The 20861-nt window shown below is 38.6% G+C and overlaps 1 protein-coding gene across 7 annotated transcripts; it reads left to right on the top strand.

The window, feature by feature from the left end:
- SLC17A2 (solute carrier family 17 member 2) lies at positions 1 to 18582 on the top strand. Of its 7 annotated transcripts, XM_025266746.3 has the most exons (13): positions 17 to 197; positions 387 to 460; positions 6979 to 7089; positions 8352 to 8566; positions 10571 to 10804; positions 10888 to 10975; positions 12930 to 13016; positions 14196 to 14314; positions 14436 to 14597; positions 15094 to 15226; positions 15309 to 15456; positions 16815 to 16905; positions 18103 to 18582. In XM_025266746.3, exons 3-13 carry the CDS (start codon positions 7062 to 7064, stop codon positions 18235 to 18237), a joined length of 1440 nt encoding a protein of 479 aa, XP_025122531.1. In that variant the 5' UTR covers positions 17 to 197; positions 387 to 460; positions 6979 to 7061; the 3' UTR covers positions 18238 to 18582. The 7 variants fall into 7 exon arrangements, with proteins under 7 accessions (XP_025122545.1, XP_025122557.1, XP_006048095.2 ...); XM_006048032.4 differs by lacking the exon at positions 387 to 460 and having other exon boundaries at positions 15 to 197; positions 16815 to 16940; positions 18103 to 18238; XM_006048031.4 differs by lacking the exon at positions 387 to 460.
- The last annotated feature ends 2279 nt before the right edge of the window (positions 18583 to 20861 follow it).

Genomic DNA, 20861 nt, shown 5'->3' with positions numbered 1-20861 from the left:
AAATTAAGCGGCAAAGCCAACCTCAGGCTCTCTGCTCTGAGAATGTACGGCTAAACCTGATTCAGTCTGCCTGCCATGTGACACATTATCCTTGTGAAACTGTGGAATTATTTGAAAAGGAAGAAGGGATGAAAATGCCTTCTTTCTTAAAGGTAGCCTTATAGTCCAGGGCTTACAATACTGGTTTAATGGTGAAGGTAAGTGCATTTCTTCTTTTTGGGTTGGAAGATAATTACTAATCAGAGATCTGTTAAAGGGAGGGAACAGTTTGAGGGGAAGTCAGAGGAAAAACATTGTCAGCAGCATAAGGATCTCCCTCTGGGAATGGTTCCTGGTTTCAAAACGAAGAAGAGACTTTCTAAAAAAATGCATTCGATTCAATCAAGACCCTAGAGCAAGACTTGAGAGGCCACTAGTGCCAATGGACTCTGTGGACAATGGTCACTTCTCCAAGGATTCCGTGAGTATTTCCTGCAACACCTTGATGAGTCAGACAGGCTCTGGCTGCAGAATAAAATACTGGATCAGAACTAACAAGGTATGGGGTTGGGGACTATGACTTATGGAGAAGACAATGGCAACCCACTCCAGTACTCTTGCCTGGAAAATCCCATGGACGGAGAAGCCTGGTAGGCTGCAGTCCATGGGGTTGCTAGGAGTCGAAACAACTTAGCAACTTCACTTTCACTTTTCACTTTCATGCACTGGAGAAGGAAATGGCAACCCACTCCAGTATTCTTGCCTCGAGAATCCCAGGGACGGGAGAGCCTGGTGGGCTGCCATCTATGGGGTCGCATAGAGTCGGACATGACTGAAGCGACTTAGAGGCAGCAGCAACCATGACTCATTAGCCTTTTCAGATTTCTGTATATAGTTGAAATTGTCTCTCAGAAACAGAATATGAACAAAGTTGTGAATAAGGTTGAGGCAAGAAAACTTGTATACTTGTGGAGATCACCTGGTTTGTGGCCCTCATTGTGCAACTGAGGAAAGGTGTCCAGAGAGATTGTGGTTGGTACCCATTAATGCTATGATGGGAAGCCAAGGGCAAAGACCCATGGAAGTGCCCTCTCCCAACCTGCCCTGGAAAATTCCCAATTCCATGGCATAGATGGACTCATACAGGCATAGCCTGTGGTCATTGCTTGGAGGAAAGGTGCTCAGGCACTCCTGTGTCATATTTTACAAGTGGAGCTGAGTTCCCTGTGGGCAGGGCCCCAGTTGCACCTTAATTTTGATATAACCCTTCCTTCTAAGATTACCCAGTATTAGTGCTTGGTACTCTTTTTTTATTCATGATTACACACGTATGAATTAACAGCATGATGTAAAGGATCTACTGAAATAGATAATTTTATTCCCAAACTGCCAATCTTTCAGAAAGGTAAACAAGTGATAAAAAGAGGTCTCAGTTTTACTAATATGGGAGAAATTGCTTCTTTGCATGTTCTCTGATGTTTGTAGCAAGGTACATCCCTTCCTCCTCCACCTTCTAGATTCTAGTCCAGAAGAACCCAGTTCTCAAAGGAAGCATTTAAGACCAATTTAGCACTCAATCAAAAACATTTTTATAGAAGGATATTTCATTTACTATAAACCTGTATTTATTAATCTGAGAGGGCACAAGTGCCAATCTTGTGACTGCTATTATTCCTGTTGTTAATATCAATAACATTTTGCAGTGTATAATATTTTACATTGAGAAGGCATGTCTCATTCTTTTGTTTTCATTCTCAACAGTTCAATGAAGTGACATTATCCCCATTTTTCCTACGAAACAGTGAAAATTCTGGGATCTTATAAAATCTGCTCTGGTTTACTCAAGACTAAATGACAGAGAAAAACTTGGTCCTTGGATGCCCTTTGAACTGCAGGTTCCTGCTCTTTCAACCACATGTAACATTTACTCTGAGTAAACTAGGGGACTCGGCTAATAGAGATGATGCAAGACAGGTTCAATATTAAGGGAAATCTAATGGCAATAGAAACAAAATGATAACAAAATAGTGAGTTCTAGACTACCAATAAAAGAAGGAAAAAAATCTTATCTTTTGCTGATGACTAAATCATCTGTCTATATTATTAATTTTATACCAGATACAACTCTGTTTTGTGTTATGAAGTTATTTTTAAAGTATAGAATTTTCCTTTAACTTAATTCAATTTTTCTATGTCTATTTGCAACTTTTAACAGTAGGAGTCACTATTTCTTAGAAATGTCACTCGTAAGTAGAAACACCCTTGACAATGTTTATGATTAGGCTAAAAAATCATTCCACTGTCTTTCAGTGATATCAGTTATGCCAGTTCACAGATTCCATACTTTTATATGCTTCTGTGGTTATTTTAGAAAAATAGGTTCCATTACTGTGTCACAGAAGGATCCTCGTTTAGAATGGTTTGGGATGTCTGCCTGATTTCTGTATTTGTCTCATACCAGGAAGCAGGGAAATTAACAACAGAAGTTAACTGTTGAGGCAAAATTTAGAATAGCATTTGAAACCATGAAAGCTAAGGTAGGGATGGCAGCAGATGGAAGGGAAGGACAACTGAAGTCATAGGTTTGTGTTGTAATTTCACTAACTAAAAAAACAAGAACGAGGAGTCTTCTTTATTTCTTTAAATATTCGAAGCTCAACCTGAAAGTATTTCCATCAGCAAATTTCCTTCTGGAATAAATGATTAAAACTTAATTTAAAATCATAGACAAGCAAGAAGGATATACTGTAGAGCACAGGGAATTACAGCCATTATCTTGTAATAACATAGAATGAAGGATAATCTGCAAAAGTACTGAATCCCTATGTTATACACCTGAAACTATTATAATATTGTAAATAAACTATATTTCAATTTTAAAAGCAACTTAAAATTATATAAATTTCTGTCTAGAATACCTTACAATGAAACTGCCCTATTGCATTTTAAACTTGTGCTTAAAATGTGAACATAAAGAGGAAGTCATATTAGCAGGCATAAAAAAGCAGCAGTCTGGGCATCAGGAGACCTGGTACTGACTCAGTAAACTCTGTGACTTGAAGCAATTTTTCAAACTTTCTATACATCAGTCTTCTTATTAAAAATAAATAAACATTTGGGTTAGAGACTCTTTGAATCTCTTTCAGCTCTAGAGTTCTATGTTTATAAGACTGGTTGGAGTGGTTGATGAGAAAACTTTGAGTATAAGTATTTGTAGCTGCACATACAGTTAAAAAGTTGCCTTCAGCCAAGTCTTGGACTCTTACATAACAAGAGAGATCAAATAGAAAATAGTCCAAATTCCAGGTCAATCAGGTGGCCACTCCAGTTTCTTCAGCTGGGATCTGAGTGTTGAGTCCTGAACTGAATTCTTGATGTCATCCAGATGTTAGTAGAACTGGAAAGCCTTCCAAAACAGAGCAAAAGCCAACATATTTCCTGGTGCCGATGTTCTCTTGTTAGCAACTGGCCATCTATTTTGTCTCTTATAATAGAAAAAGAAAATTTTAAAACTTAAATGGAGTGATCTTGTTCTCAGAACTTTAGAGACATTTGGCAAGCAGAAAACTATCTTGACTATGCTGTATTAAGCCTCATCATTGTTCTTTCAAAGACACTTTAGCTTTTTCAGAGTGTAAAATAAGTAACTACTAATTGTTTATAATCAAATCCCTTACAATTAAACGGTGGAAAAGACAAATAGATTCAAGGAATTAAGTGTTGTAGACAGAGTGCCTGAAAAACTATGGACAGAAGTTCGTGACATTGTATAAGAGGCAATGATCAAGACCATCTCCAAGAAAAAGAAATTCAAAAAGGCAAAATGGTTGTCTGAGGAGGCCTTACAAATAGCTGTGAAAAGGAGAGAAGCGAAAGGCAAAGAAGAAAAGGAAAAATATACCCATCTGAATGTAGAGTTCCAAAGAAGAGCAAGGAGAGATAGGAAAGCCTTCCTCAGTGATCAATTCAAAGAAATAGAGGAAAACAATAGAATTGGAAAGGCTAGAGACTCTACAAGAAAATTAGAGATACCAAGGGAACATTTCATGCAAAGATGGGCACAATAAAGGACAGAAACAGTACAGGCTTAACAGAGCAGAAGATATTAAGAAGAGGTGACAAGAATACACAGAACTATACAAAAAAGATCTTCATGATCCAGATAACCATAATTGTGTGATCACTCACCTAGAGCCAGACATCCTGGAATGCAAAGTCAAGTGGCCTTAGGAAGCATCACTACGAACAAAGCTAGTGGAGGTGATGGAAGTCCAGTTGAGCTATTTCAAGTCCTAAAAGATGATGCTGTGAAAGTGCTGCACTCAATATGCCAGCAAATTTGGAAAACTCAGCAGTGGCCACATGACTGGAAAAGGTCAGTTTTCATTCCAATCCTAGAGAAAGGCAATGCCAAAGAATCCTCAAACTACCGCACAATTGTACTTCTCTCACACGCTAGTAAAGTAATGCTCAAAATTCTCCAAGCCAGGCTTCAACAATACGTGAACTGTGAACTTCCAGATGTTCAAGCTGGTTTTAGAAAAGGCAGAGGAACCAGAGATCAAATTGCCAACATCCATTGGATCATTGAAAAAGCAAGAGAGTTCCATTAAAACATCTACTTCTGCTTTATTGACTACACCAAAGTCCTTGACTATGTGGATCACAATAAACTGGAACATTCTTAAAGAGATGGGAATACCACACCACTTTACCTGCCTCCTGAGAAATCTGTATGCAGGTCAGGAAGCAACAGTTAGAACCAGATATGGAGCAATGGACTGGTTCCAAATTGGGAAAGGAGTACATCAAGGCTGTATACTGTCACCCTGTTTATTTAACTTATATGCAGAGTACATCATGCGAAATGCCGGGCTGGGTGAAGTGCAAGCTGGAATCAAGATTGCCAGAAGAAATATCAGTAGCCTCAGATATGCAGATGACACCACCCTTATGGCAGAAAACAAAGAGGAATTAAAGAGCCTCTTGATGAAAGTGAAAGAGGAGAGTGAAAAAGCTGGCTTTAAACTCAACATTCAAAAAACTAAGATCATGGCATCACTTCATCCCATCACTTCATGGCAAATAGATGGGGAAACAGTGAAAACAGTGACAGACTTTATTTTTTGGGTCTCCAAAATCACTGCAGATGGTGACTTCAGCTATGAAATTAAAAGATGCTTGCTCCTTGGAAGAAAGGCTATGACCAACCTAGACAGCATATTAAAAAGCAGAGATATTACTTGGCCGACAAATGTCCAGCTAGTCAGAGCTATGGTTTTTCCAGTAGTCATGTATGGACGCGAGAGTTACACTATAGAGAAAGCTAAGTGCTGAAGAATTGCTGCTTTTGAACTGTGATGTTGGAGAAGACTCTTGAGAGTCCTTTGGACTGCAAGGAGATCCAACAAGTTCATTCTAAAGAAAATCAGTCCTGAATATTCATTGGAAGGACTGATGCTGAGGCTGAAACTCCAGTACTTTGGCCACCTGATTCAAAGAACTGACTCCTTGGAAAAGACCCTAATGCTGGGAAAGAATGAAGGCAGGAGGAGAAGGGGACAACAGAGGGTGAGATGGTTGAATGGCCTCACCAACTCAATGGACATGAGTTTGAGCAAGCTCCAGGAGTTGGTGATGGACAGGGAGGCCTGGCTGCTGCAGTCCATGGGGTCGCAAAGAGTCAGACACAACTGAACTGAACTGAACTGTTTGAAAAACCACTTGGTCAATATGGAAAATCATAACGTGACCATGGTGTGTTCTGTAACCCTGAAAAGGCCATTGCTGTCACGTGTGTAAATCTGTTTCTCTCTCTTTGGGTGCGCATGTATCAACATAGGCATAGTGCCTGCTTTGTACACTAGAGTACAGGCATTTCCTTAATGTTATGCAATATGTTCAAAGACATTTTTAAGTAAAGTCCAGGGCAAGAATCTATTAAAGTTGATTCATTAAACTCTTACAGTTAGGTTAATTTGTCTCCAATATTATGCTGTAATAACTAATACTACAAATAATGTTTTTGGACAAAATTCTTCATCTGTCTCTTTTATTATCATTTTTCATCCTATGGGCATAGATTATGAATATTCTTAAGGGTGCAGATAAGTCTTGTTAAATTTATGTTCACAAAGAATGCAAAGCTTTGAATGATACAATGTAAGTATGATACATGTGTTTGTGAGGTCATGGATGCTTCAGTTTAGGAAAGGCTGCAAAACTGATAATGTTCCTAGAATAAGGATTGTATGGAAAAGAAATAAATGTATGAATCCCCTGAAGATCAGTGTATAAATATCAAATTAAATGTGTCCAATTTGAAGTCATGAATTCTCTTTGCCTCTCAAATAGCTGAATTTATTTGTAATTGTAGTAGAAAGCCTTCATTCAGTATGATTTTACAGGTGATTTGAAGAACTTTTCAGCCCAGCAAAGTGTCCCAACTATGTTACCAAAGATAAGAATAAGCATTTTAAGGTGTTACATATTATAGTAATGTATATCTGTTACACAGTGTCATTCTTCATGTTCAAAGAAGACACCATTGAGTGAATGTTGTTCTGTTTTTACAGAAAGAACAGAAACATGGTCAGTTGGAACTTTCCTCCTCCAGCTCTTGAGCTTAAATTAGCTTTCATGTCTTCTGACCTGCCTCAAGCCATAATACTTCTTACCTTTGCATGGTTCTCTGTGGTTTGCAATTTTCTCATTCAATTCTTGCAGCACCACTCAGAAATCAGACTTATTTTTATTGGACAGGAAATGGATAGTTAGATAATTTAAATGACTAGTTCTAAATCATTTAGCTGGAACTCACAGTCAGATTTTCTTATAAAAATCAAGTCATCTGTAAGCATGACAATAAGGAAGTGTACTGCAAAATGAAAATCATACAGCTGTGTTGGATCTCAATTTTCATTGATACTGGGAACAGACAGCATTAACATGAAAAAATTGTTTGTGTGTCTTGTTTTGGATTGTTGTTCTTCCCCATAGATAAAAGCCTGTCGTGGTAAAAGAGATTCAGGGCAGAGGGAATCTCCACCACAAAGTGTGGTACCATTTCCCAGAGGAGCCAAATGGATGAGAAGCCTTCCACCAGGAAAAGTAAAGCCACATCTCTTATTCTCAGCCTACTTATGGAAGAGTAGAAGCTTATGTCCAGTGCTCTTTACACAACCTTGCTCTCCTTTCTCCTCCTTTTTCCATCAAGCCTCCTCACTGTGAAGACTGTCTCAGTGTAATATTGGACCAGCTCCAGCCTCTCATCCTGTTACTTACTGCTTTTTCCTTGGGGAGCACTGAGTTAGCTATGAGAAATTAGGTCAAATGATCAATAAATCCTTGGACATAAGGAATGAAATGAGTTCTGAAAAGGTCATTTTAAACAAACCCGCTCACCCATGTATGAATTCCTGCTGTAACATACTTGCCCAGGAGTTATTTCCTCTGAGTGTGGAAACCTCCATTAATAGGGAAATAATTCTTTTGCAGGCAACCCATCCTATCTCTGAGCCTATTTGGCCATTAAAAATGCTTTCTTCCAGTATATTTTATATGTTTCTTCACAAGCTCTCTTTCTATTTCTCTTTAGTCCCAGTTCCCCAAGTATGCAGAGAAAAATTTTAATCTTTCATTCACATGAAAACCCTTTCAATATTGGCCCATTGTTCCACTATGTGGAGACTTTAAAAAGTGTTGCTCTTCTAATAGGACGACTTGTCTGGTACCATATCACCTACAAACAGTAAAAATGGTTCCCCATATTAGCTTTTTTAAAGCTGAGTATATGTGAAGGCAGAGTTTAGTGACATACATCAACAATATTTCCAAGTGAAAATTACACTGAGGAGTTAGTGGATGTGCTCATTTATGCACTATCTCTCAGGTATTTTAAAAGAGAACCCTTGGGTATATGATTTGCTTAATTCAAAGCATCTCTCTATGTATAAACTTTCAAACTTTATGGTAAATGAATATACAAAATGGATGAGACCCCAGACTTGAGGCTGGGAGACTCAGGTTCTGTGACTGACTCTTCCTTATCTTCCCCATTCACTTTATTTTGAAACACTGTAACATAAATACCTTCATTTAGTTTGTCCTATATCTTCATGTGCTACCCACACCTCTGAAAAAGGCCTTACTTGATTGTAAGAATCCTCTGAAAAAGGAACTTCTTGACTGTAAGACCTCTGATTTATTACCTTGAAATAAACTAAAGATTATGCCAAAGGAGGGTTATAGTCATGGTTATTTGAGTGAGAAAAAATGGTGAGACTGCATAATATCATCTGAAGTTTTCTCAGATTTAGCAGTGGGAGAAGTGGAAAAAGGCACTCACTGCAGATATTTGTGTTATTCTCTAGGTCCTGAATTCTGTTCGTTACGCTATGGACTGGCTCTCATCATGCACTTCTCAAACTTCACCATGATAACCCAGCGTGTGAGTCTGAGCATTGCAATCATTGCCATGGTGAATAGCACTCAGCAGCCTGGTTTATTCAATACCTCCACAGAAAGACCTCTTGCATTCACCTTCAATCACTCCAACAGATCCATCAAGGAATTTAATACAGCAGAAGTAAGTATAATAGAGAACAAGGCTCTTTGTTGAGAGGGAAAACCCAGTTTGAAAAGAGGACTTGGATCTTGATTCTGTGGTGTACAGAACATGAATTATCAATAACAAACTAAAAACGTCTGGAATTATTTTTCTCTGAGATATTGCTTACCTCTGTGATTAGTCTTTCACTGAGATTATTATGATTACAAGGTTGGGGGTGTGACTATTGGAAAAAGTTGTGGATGCTTCTAGAAAGGAATAGATTACTGGATATCTTCAATGAAAAACTACGCACTGTCTCAGTACATCTTTCTGCCTGATTTTAAGCAGTTCTCTGTACCTTTTATTATCCTTGAGCCATTTTACAACTCTAAGTTCTATATATTAACAGTAATAAAATGATTCTTGCCCATAGCTCTGAAAATGAATTTTGTCTTGTGGAAAATCAATTGATACTCTCCTCCACTTCACCTTCAGTTGAATAAGTCAGTTTTGCCATATATTTAACATCTATTTCAGCATTACTTCCAGCTTATAAGTATGTGGTTCCTTGAATTCTCCTTTGGACCAGTTGTATCATCTTACCAATTCCTCATTAGCCAATGAGTTAAATAAAATATCACCTGTTCCTCTTATATTTCTATGAGAATAATCATTATATCCCATTTAAATGTTTCCCTTTAAACTATCATTTACTGTACATTTCCAAATGTACAGTAAAATCATCCTCTAATTTTATGATTTTGTTACCTTGGAGCCAGTTTATTTATAATGACCTCTCTGCCTCGAATCTTTCTTCCATTATTCGTTCTACACATTCACACTCCTGTGCGTAAGAATCCAGGATATCTTCAAGTTGCCAACTCCTCTCTTGAAATGTTGCACTTCTCCAGAACCTGGCCCGCTTCTCAGCACACTCTTATCTGCTGTCAGTGGCTCAGGAACAGTCTTTGCTTTGAGCAAGTCAGAGTCCCGGTTAGTTTCTAATCATTGTGTATCATTCCAAATGCTACAAGTCCACTTTTGCTGTATTTCTTCAGTGACAATGAGTTTTCCTATTTCTCTTTATACAAATCATAGTCATTCTACAAAGAATGGTTCAAGTACTTCTTCCTTCCTGGGACCTTCCCAAATTGTTCTTCCCTCTTCTCAAAGTCCCTATTTTACTGCTGTTGATCCTCAAGCTTGAATTCGGATATGAATCATGTATCTTGCTTTATTTATAGTTATTTTATATTTTGTATTTTATGTTTTGGGGCTCTTCAATTTATACCATGGTGCCATGTATCTAGTGGCTACCAAAAATTATTTATTGGGTTATATTAGAAGAGAAATGTGGTCTTATTAATGTGTAATATGTGTTTTAGGAAGTCAGTTCTGCTAGGATAGACCATGATTCTTAAATTTTATTTTAGGGACTGATTTTGATAAGCATTCAATAAAGATGTATTTTGAAATTTTTTGAAATGAGAATCAGCATGTCACCCAAATTATTTACTAGAATCAAAATAGTTAAAAGGAGATCTTTCACTATATTTCATTTACATCTTCCTATCAACTACCTATATAATCATTTCTTTATCATTTTTCCTCTTCATTTACTCTATTTTGTCTCCATCTAAGAGAATCAACTTAGGAATATAATGGGTTGTTTGGAGAAGTTGGAATATTTAAGTTTAGTAAAAAATGGAGAAAAACCAAAATTAATATTGTATAGGAGGGCCAGAATCCAGGTGGCACAGTGGTAAAGAATCTGCCTGCCAATGCAGAAGGCACAGGAGACATAGATTTGATCCCTGGGTCAGGAAGATCCCCTGGAGTAGAAAATGGCAACTGCTCCAGTACTCTTGCCTGAGAAATCCCATGGAAAAAGGAGACTGGCAGGCTACAGTCCATGGAGTTACAAAGAGTCAGACACAACTGAGCATAAGCAGCTCTGGCTATAAATTAGATTTTTCTTATAAAATAAATTCTTAGTAAAGAATTTTCCTTCCTCCCTCCCCCCACCCCACCCAACCCCAGGTCTCTGTATATGAATGGAGTCCAGAAACTCAGGGTATCATCTTTAGCTCCATCAACTACGGGATAATACTAACTCTGATCCCAAGCGGCTATTTAGCAGGGATATTTGGAGCAAAACAGATGCTTGGTGCTGGTTTGCTGATCTCCTCCCTTCTCACCCTCTTTACACCACTGACTGCTGACTTTGGAGTGATTCTGGTTATTGTGATTCGGACAGTCCAGGGCATGGCTCAGGTAACCAGTTACTTTCTCATTCTGTGTGGGATATAGGTTCCTAAATTCTACTAGAGATCGAGTCTTACTAATTGTCATTTCAGGGTATGGCATGGACAGGTCAGTTTACAATTTGGGCAAAATGGGCTCCCCCACTTGAACGAAGCAAGCTCACCAGCATTGCGGGATCAGGTAAGGATGAATGTATGGATCACAACTTTGTAATCTGCTTTACCCTACCACATCTTTCTTTCTATGCCTAGGTTCGTTTGGGGGACAGGGAGAAAAGTGCTTTTAAAAAAAATTCAACAATGTAAGACAGTCACAGAACAAATAAGATAAATATACCTGTGCTGTAAAGTCACTAAGACTTCAGACAGAAAAGACCATTGTGAGCATTGTGAGGGCAGTCAGAAAAGCATTGTAGGGAGAAGTTTAGAACTTTAAGAGTTTGCCTAAGTGGAAAAAATCAAGTAAACTGTATAAACACCATGTTAGCAAAGATATAAAATGAGAATTAAGACTATCAGTGGTAAAGAGATAAATCAGGCTTGAAAGTAGAGTTTAAAGAGTGCAGTTTTCTGAGCTCTTAAGCAACAACCCTGTGATGACTATTTTAAACTCTCATTTTACACAGGAGAGAATTAAAGTATGCAAAGATGAACTAAATTGCCCAGAGGCAAATAGCCAGCAGGTGGTAGAATTGAGGTTTAAGCCCTGGCAGTTTGGTCCCAGAGTGCACACTCTGGATCACCACACTACAGTGCCCTTCTGAGTGTGTAATCATACTAAGGACTAACTTCATCATTGCTCTTTGCCTTATACTTGAAGAACAGAACTGAGGCTCATAAAGCCTCTCAGCCCCGGTCCAATGAGTGGCTGCATCCTGCAGATTTTTACTACAAAAACAACCCTCCTGTATTCTGGCTCCTTCCAGTGTAGTTATCATCTCTTCTAACTGTGAATATTCCCAGCTGGTCTTTCTCCTCTTTGCTTCCTTCAAACCTGCCTTTCCATCAAGCCAAGTTATCTCCTTAAAGCATAGGTGGGGCATTTTTGCTAATTTGCCTGGGAATCTTCAATATATTCATCCATCTTACAGATAAAGATGTTATAACACAGATATAAAGTGCCGTGGTTCATGGAGTCGCAAAGAGTCGGACACGACTGAGCTACTGAACTGAACTGAAAGATGCTTTACCATATATATATGGTCTCCTCCTGCCTTCCCACTTAATATTCCTCTGTAAGCAAGGCTCAGGTCACACTACATACTAAGTGCACTTAAAGTCTCTCTTTTTCTACAAAAATTCCATCCACCCTACTCCTTAGGGTGTGTAAACAATTTGTTGATTTTATCATCAATTTTAGTTTTCTCCTGTCTCATTTCTCCGTATACTTTCATAGAAAATTATAGTTTTACTATCATATTTATATTTCATTTTTCCCCAAAATTTCATATTGGGACCCATTTAAGGGGTTATAAAATCAATGTAGTAGGTCAAAACAAGTGTTTTAAAATAAAAATGAATAGAATAAAGTAGAAAATTTTGAAGTGAATTTCACACGATAAGGCTTAGTATTGATTCATGAAACTTCTGTTTGAAGTGTGTGTGTTGGTATTTGTGTATATACTGTGTTGTCATGCAAAATACATTTCTTATTGTGAGTCTCTGAAAAATATGTTCAGACTCAAAGGTCTAGTGTATTATACTTTAATAGTGAATTTTGTTCATATTCACTGGGCTGAAATCTCCTTGAGGTTAAGGACTTCGTCTTATTAGTTTTTGTAAGACTTTCCTTTTCTGTTGCCAATCTCATATTGCCCCTGCCAGAATGTAACTCTAATTATAAAGAAATATTGTGGGCTATGTTTACAGACAGTTTCTATGACAAATGGGATTTGGATTTGGTCATGTTGGTGTTAAAGGAGCCATTGAAGTGTCAGGTGGCATATCACTATGATTTATTAATTCTAATTATTTTCCATGACTTTACTGGGGGAGATCTGTGAGCTGGAATAAAGTCTCTCATTACCCAGTAATTCTAAATTTGCCACCTCAGTGTTGGGATAACATCTAGGGAAGTCATTCAACCATTGCTCTTTTCCTCAGTTTTGTTTTTTTTTAATCCCTCTTCTCTTCAGGGGCAGCATTTGGGTCCTTCATCATTCTCTGTGTGGGGGGACTAATCTCCCAGGCCTTGGGCTGGCCTTTTATCTTCTACATTTTTGGTGAGTCACTTTCTCTTAAATCCTAACATCTCCACTTCCCAGTCATTTGTTCTCATGCTTACATCACCCATGACCCATATTCTTCCCATTTGAGAGAAAATGCATCTTTATGGTGCTGACTTCTGAGAAATCAAGAGTGCAACCTTACACGCTCACCTCAGGCTTCTTAGAATCTCTGCCACCACATCTGAAATGCCACATTTAATTGCCGCATGTGGTTAAGATGTCAAAGCTGGTAAAGCACATTTTCAATTTGTCTTCATATTTTGCTATAATTATTTCTGCCAAGGTACCCTTAACCTATTCTCTACCAGGTGAATCTTACAAAGTTCAAATTAAATGTCCCCTTCCATATGGGGATTTCCAAGTCTTATCCCATCAGATTAAGCCTTTCTGTCCTCTGTGATGGTTACTGATAATTTCTTTTCTAGGCTGTGTTGGCATGTAATTATTTATGTCCCCTTTTTCCTCTCCACTAGTCTGTGAGATGATTGAGGCAAGAAATCTATTCCATAATTTTTTCATCACTTTGGTACTGTCACAGTGCCTAACCTATAGCTTTACAAATAAAATAATGGATAAATCCAGTAATTAGAGGGAATTTAAAGAGCATTAATCCAGAGTCTTTAAAATAGAATCTTTTCAAGTGACAAATCTCAGCAATGAGACCAGTTTCTGTCTTTTTGTTTTAACTAATTGGTATCATTCAATATGGTTCTAGCTAGTATGACTTTCTCATTAATGATGCTACTCCCAAGTCAATTTTGGCCCACACATGTTAATCAGGTACTGTTAAGAAATATTTTTCTTAAAATCCATAATGGATATATCATTTGAATATGATAACACTATCTTTTGCAAATGTGTTGGAAATTTTTCCTTGCCACACCAATTTTATGCATCCATTGGAGTCTGAAGAGTAATTAATCAGCTATGCAAAGGTATGTCATGCTCCTGCTTTCTCCAGAGGGCTCTGACATTGTCAAATGGCATTCTACATTTAGTCAAAAGGAGATTTGTAGATAGGTTGAAATGGAAAATGGTAAAATTTAGGTCCTTATGGTGAAATAACCATGAATTAACAAGTGTGTTTTGGGGGGAGATATGCTACTTCAGAGGAAACTCTCTTCCCCCAGCTCACAAATCTACCTGAAAACTAACTGGGTCCTGGCTTCCCAGGTAGCATTGGCTGTGTCTGCTGTCTCCTGTGGTTCACAGTGATTTACGATGACCCCTTGCATCACCCATGCATAAGCATCAGGGAAAAGGAACACATCGTGTCTTCACTGGTTCAACAGGTACCGTGCAACCCTTCACTTGTGGACCATGCAGAGACCTCCAGGGTAGAGTGTGGGGCTCTCAGGAGAGGCACCCTCTGACCTGTCCTAATACCCATGTTGATAAGATGTTTCCTTTCAGTCCAGTTCTCCTAGACGATCTGTCCCCATAAAGTCTATGGTCAGATGCCTACCACTTTGGGCCATTTTCACGGGGTTTTTCAGCCATTTCTGGTTATGCACCATAATCATAACATACCTACCAACGTATATCAGTTCTGTGCTCCGTGTCAACATCAGAGACGTGAGTATGCTTCCTGTACTTTTATGAACATATTAATGCTAAGAGGAGAAATAGTTCTCTGCCGCCTACTACATTTTGGCTTTGCATATAATCACTCTTTTAACCCTCACAATGATTGAGAGGTTTTGTAATGATTCCCATTGCATAGTTGTATAAATGAGGACACGTAGAGGGAGAAGACTTCCCTGGATTACACAATTACTCAGTGATTGAGCTACTGCAGTATCTGTGTTTTTAACCACTATGAAACGTTGCCATGCTAGCTGATGCTTCAATTTCCTTTAGAAATGAATTGTGCTCTCTCTGGAGACTAGTATAATGCAAGTGCTGGCCGTCTTACCTGAGACAGTGTTCTTCTTATAGAAAATGACGCCAATTTCTTTAAAACAACTCAGAGTGTCAGGAGGGCGGGCTAATGGTTGGTCTGTGTCACTAATAAAATCTGGTGCCATATGTACCCTTATAACTACTCACTCTATACATTTCCCTCCTTCAGAGTGGGGTTCTGTCCTCCCTGCCTTTTATTGCTGCTGCGAGTTGTACAATTCTTGGAGGTCAGTTGGCAGATTTCCTCCTGTCCAGGAATCTTCTTAGATTAATCACTGTCCGAAAACTCTTTTCATCCTTAGGTAAGTCTAGGCAAAACTCAGTTAACAAACCCCTTTTCCACACATGGTCAGAGGTTCCTGACAATGTGTCCCCATTGCCCAGGGCTCCTCCTTCCATCACTGTGTGCTGTGGCCCTCCCTTTTGTGGCTTCCAGTTACACAACAACCATTATTTTGCTGATACTTATTCCTGGGACCAGTAACCTGTGTGACTCTGGATTCATCATCAACACCTTAGATGTTGCCCCCCGGTAAGATCATTACCTGTTTGTCCCCTTCCCCAGGCCTTTCTGGAGGTTTAGACTCAGTCTTTTTGTAACTCCTTCTTGTTGTTGACATGCACAAATTGATGGCAGAGTACTAACAAATAGCCAGACATGTCAGTATGTGGCCATGACTTAAGGCATTTTTAAAACAATGGTGCCCAATCTTGGCTGATAACATTTAGGTGAAAAACTTCCCTAGATTCCCCACTTGAGACTGGACTGTGTGTTCTAGGAAAGGACCCATGCGTATGTGTTTTGGAAAAGCTTCCATAGTGCTCATGATATTAGCTACTATATATATATATATATATATATATATATATATATATATATGCTTGCCATGAGCCAAACCCTATTTTAAGGACTTCTCACACATCAACCCCCCCTGATAGCTCAGTTGGTAAAGAATCTGCCTGCAGTGCAGGAGACCTCTGTTCAATTCCTGGATTAGGGGAAGATCTGCTGGAGAAGGGATAGGCTACCCACTCCAGTATTCTTGGATTTCCCTTGTGGCTCAGCTGGTAAAGAATCCATCCAAAATGTGGGACACCTGCGTTCGATCCCTGGGTTGCGAAGATACCCTGGAGAAGGGAAAGGCTACCCACTCCAGTATTCTGGCCTGGAGAATTCCATGGACTGTGTAGTCCATGGGGTTGCGAAGACTCTGACACGACTGAGTGACTTTCACTTTCACTCTCATATATCAACACATCTGATCTGCACAATTACATGCCTTATTGGTATCTTCACTTTATAAGAGAGATAGATGAAAGAGGCACAAGAAAGTTAAGTGACATGCCTGAGGTCATGCAAAGGCAGAGTCAGGATTTGGACCCAAGCCATCTCTCCAGAGTCTGTTGTCTCGTCCACTGCTCTAACTGCCTGCCATACTAAGATACTGGGGTGGGAACCTGGGCTTCTGGGAGATAGAACTGCTTCTTCGTTGTTGAGCTGGTGTTGTGGCTTCAAGGTGGTGCAGTGGTAAAGAATTCACGCGCCAATGCAGGAGACACAGGAGACTTGGGCTCAATCGCTGGGTTGAGAAGATCCCCTGGAGTAGGAAATGGCAACCCACTGTAGTATTCTTGCATGGGAAATCCCATGGACAGAGGAGCTGGGTGGGCTACAGTCCATGGGGTCTCAAAGAGTCAGATGTTGAGTTGATAGAAAAGTGATTTCAGGATTTGCAAACTGATATTGCCTGAGCAGTGTTGAAGTGAACAAAAAATCTGCAGTAGTCTAAATGACTTTGCTATTAGAGCTGAATGGCATTAGTGTTGAGTTACTGAAAAGATGTAGGCAGCTTTCTATATAAAATCATCTATAAAATCATCTCTCCACAGATATGCAAGTTTCCTCATGGGAATCTCAAGGGGATTTGGGCTCATTGCAGGAATCATCTCTTCCACTGCCACCGGATTCCTTATCAGTCAGGTTGGGCCAGTTTATTGAACATCTGCAAGTGGCAGGTATCGTTTTAGGCACTGGGGATTGACAACTGGGCCCCTGTTCTCAAGGACTATGTGATCTGATGGGGAAAATCAACATCAATATCAGCACAATTGTTCTGTTTGTAGGGGACTCTAAGTCAGACACTGGTAAGTCAGATTTTCCAGGGAAAGAGAAGTATAAGCTGAATTTCTAAAAAAAAATGAATAGCTGTTAGATTGATAAAAATGAGCAGTTCGGGCAGAGAAAATAACACATGTGACTTCCTAGAAGAAAAAAAGAATGAAACAGCTCTTATGACTAGAGTGAATGATACATGTCAAGGATAATAGATGAAGTCACAGGAGCGAAAGGGGAAAGTTACAAAAAGTCTGCTCATGTTAATCCCAATTTCTAAAAAAATTATGAAACGGAAACACAAAGGGTCCCAAGACCAGCTTAGAGAGAGTTTGAATCATGGGTTAAACAAATGGCTGTGAGACAAAGCAGGGAGGATGGCCCATGAGGCTTGCTCAGTACCAAGTGTGGGCTGGTAGGGAAGATGGAAAGGCAGAACCAGGCTGGGATGGCAGGACAGGCATGAGTCAACTTACCAAAAACAAAAACAAAAAAATCGTTTTAATACATCTCTAGGTGACCTATTTTCAGGTTACTTTTTTACCAAATTGCTAGGAATCCACTGTGACTATAATGCCAGAAATAAACTATGACTTACAAGGGTTTCAAGAGGAGACTCATACAGTCAGACCAAATATGACTCACATCATATTGAGGTGTCTATTCAGGGGGTTATTGCAATTGATGTCAACAGCCAAAAACAGAAGAGTGACGATCTCCAAGCTGTTATTTTAGGCATAATTTAAATGAGTAATACAATATTTTCAAGACTCTAGATCTGGATTTCTAGAAAAATATTAGTATATGTTGATTTGGGGGTGTTTAAGAAAAATTATTCCAAGTCAGAACCCAGTGTGCTTTTTAGCATCCTTTGTTTCCAACAGTTTCACCAAACTTTCTTTGAGAATTCAAGGTGTTATTGCATATCATTCCCTAGATTCTTATGATCAGTGTTGCAATATACAAAATGGAGGCTTTCTAGAACTGATGGAGAAGCAACTCTGAGACTGATAATTCTGATTTTTGGTGGTTTTTTTGTTTGTTTGTTTGTTTTTTTGCCTCCAGGATTCTGTGTCTGGTTGGAGGAATGTATTTTTCCTAGCTGCTGCTGTCAACATGTTTGGCCTGGTTTTTTACCTCACATTTGGACAAGCAGAAATCCAGCACTGGGCCAAAGAAAGGACTCTCACCCGTCTCTGAGGATATAGTTGCAAACTTAAATGTAGTACTTTGCATTAACTTTTCAACATTTTTTTACTTATTGTTATTCTTGGCCACAGACTTGGCAGTTCTCAATTTTGGTTGCATGTTCAATTTCCCTGGGGAGTCTCTAAAACATTCAGGTGAATGGGATCTACTTCAGAGATTCTGAATGAATTGGTCTGGGGTACAGCCCAGATATCACTAGTTTTTAGACACTTCCCAGTATTTGTAACACACACCCAGGGTTTACAACTGCTGGGAAAACCTGAAACATTAATCTTGTTGCCTTTGAATTTTCCTTTTTGGAAAGAACTAGAAAAATAAAAATCTGTGAGAAAATAATCACTGATGAGTACCTTCATGGGGGTTATTATAGGTGCAGAAAATATCTACTATATCCATGCTACTGCTACTTCTAAGTCGCTTCAGTCGTGTCCGACTCTGTGCGACCCCATAGACGGCAGCCCACCAGGCTCCCCTGTCCCTGGGATTCTCCAGGCAAGAACACTGGAGTGGGTTGCCATTTCCTTCTCCAATGCATGAAAGTGAAAAGTGAAAGTGAAGTCGCTCAGTCATGTCCGACTCTTAGCAACCCCATGGACTGCAGCCCACCAGGCTCCTCCATCCATGGGGTTTTCCAGGCAAGAGTACTGGAGTGGGGTGCTATTGCCTTCTCCGACTATATCCATAGTCGTATGTTATATAGCTCAGCACAGAATATAATTTTAAGGCTGTAATCCACATAATTAACATTTTTATTGTTTTTATACATTGAGAAATATGGATGCTTATTTATGTGGTTACATTCTATTAAAATTCAGATGCTAAAATTAAATGGGTCATTTTAAAATTATTTACACTAGGATTATTTCCATCATGCAAAATAGATATTTACTTATCTAACTATTTCCAGGAAATTAACAACCAGGAAATGACAAGGAGATTAAATTAGATTAGCTAAAGATCATAGGATAGAGCAGATAGAATTGGAAAATCTATAATGTAAAAAGAATGAATGTGAAGGGAGGCAATGTGGTAACTTTTAGAGGAGACAATGAGATAGTTTGGACCATAGAGTGAAAATTGGAGGAAGGTAACAAAGACATTTTCGAATGAAATGAAGGTTTAAATGGAAAAGAAGAAATCTAAAGACATAAGATGTAAGAAATCATAGAACAATATCACACACCAGAGAAATTCTTTTCAAGATTAAAAAAGATCATTTGACCTTTTTTAGAGTTTCCTTATTTTCTCAAGAGTCTCAGATAGTCATCATCAACCCCAAGAGGAATTAATTCTGACTCCTAGTACTTAAAACACACCCTCTAGCCTGTCTCTACACAAAGAGCTGATGTCAGTTTTGCTACAGCCATCATAGAGGAGAAATTCTTAGCATGTTTAGAAGCCAAGTAGAACAACAGGAACTAGAACCCTGGGCTAATTTAGAAGACAATGAGAATCTCCTAATACAAATCAATGGATGTTTTTGAGCTAGTGCTTTAAAGGAATCTGATTGCCAGGCTCTGAGGGTGATGCTGAGATGAGAACATTCTGACTCTGTCTTCTGGGTATTTACAGTTTAGAGAGGAAGGAGAGTTTGTAGTAAACCAAAAGAAGAATAAAAGAGAGGAGTAGTAAAATGGATGGGAAAATTGAACACAGGAAAAAAAGAGAAAAAACCTAGACTACCCAATAGGCAAATGTTTTGAAAAAGGACTTCATAAAAGGAAAATTCAAGTGGTCTATATGTATAAATTGGCCCTCAACTTCCTTAGACTTTTGAGAAATGAACATCAAAACCACAGTAAGATACCACTACATGCTTAACAGAAAGGGAAAAATAAAAGAAAATGGAAAACAGCAAACACTGGCAAGATGTGAAGCAACTGGAACTCTCACACCCTATGACTGTGAGTATAAAAGAAATCGGGGAAAATTTCTTGGTGATATCTCCTAAAGCTAAATTTTGACATTCCAATGATTTAGACATTTCACTTAGAAATGTACACAGATATTTGGAAAAAGATGTACAACAATGTTCATAGGAGCACTATTTATAATAGCCCAACAGCAAACAACTTAATTGTCAAGAGAAAGATGATTTAAAAATTATGGTCTATTCATACAGCAATGAGATTAAATAGACCACAATATGCAACACCATGGATAGATCTCATAAATACATTTTAAGTGAAACAAGACAAAAGTTACCTTCTTTTAGGAGTTTAAATAGAGTTTGGGGGAGAATGAATACACATATATGTATGGCTGAGTCCCTTCACTGTTCACCTGAGACTATCACAACCTTGTTAATCAGCTATAACCCAATATAAAATAATAAGTTAGTAAAAAGGGAGGAGTACTCAGTAGGGAGTAATAAGAATCTAAAACAAAGTTTAAATAGAGTTTTGTTTTTAAAAACAGACAAAACTAATTATTAAAAATCAAGGTAAGGATTCCCCTTGGGTAGGAGAGGGAAGGGGGCACTTAAAGGAGGCTCCTGAGGTACTGGTAATAATCCATTACTTGGGTGCTAGTCACCTGGGTATTTTTACTTTGTGAAAAGTGTACATTTATGATTTGTACATTTTTATGTGTATAAAAAGTAAAACATTTACTTA

This window comes from Bubalus bubalis, chromosome 2, assembly GCF_019923935.1.
Source record: "Bubalus bubalis isolate 160015118507 breed Murrah chromosome 2, NDDB_SH_1, whole genome shotgun sequence".
In the NCBI taxonomy this organism is placed as follows: Eukaryota; Metazoa; Chordata; class Mammalia; order Artiodactyla; family Bovidae; genus Bubalus; species Bubalus bubalis.
The sequence above is the reverse complement of the archived record's forward strand: the minus strand, read 5'-3'. Positions and strand labels throughout refer to the sequence as shown.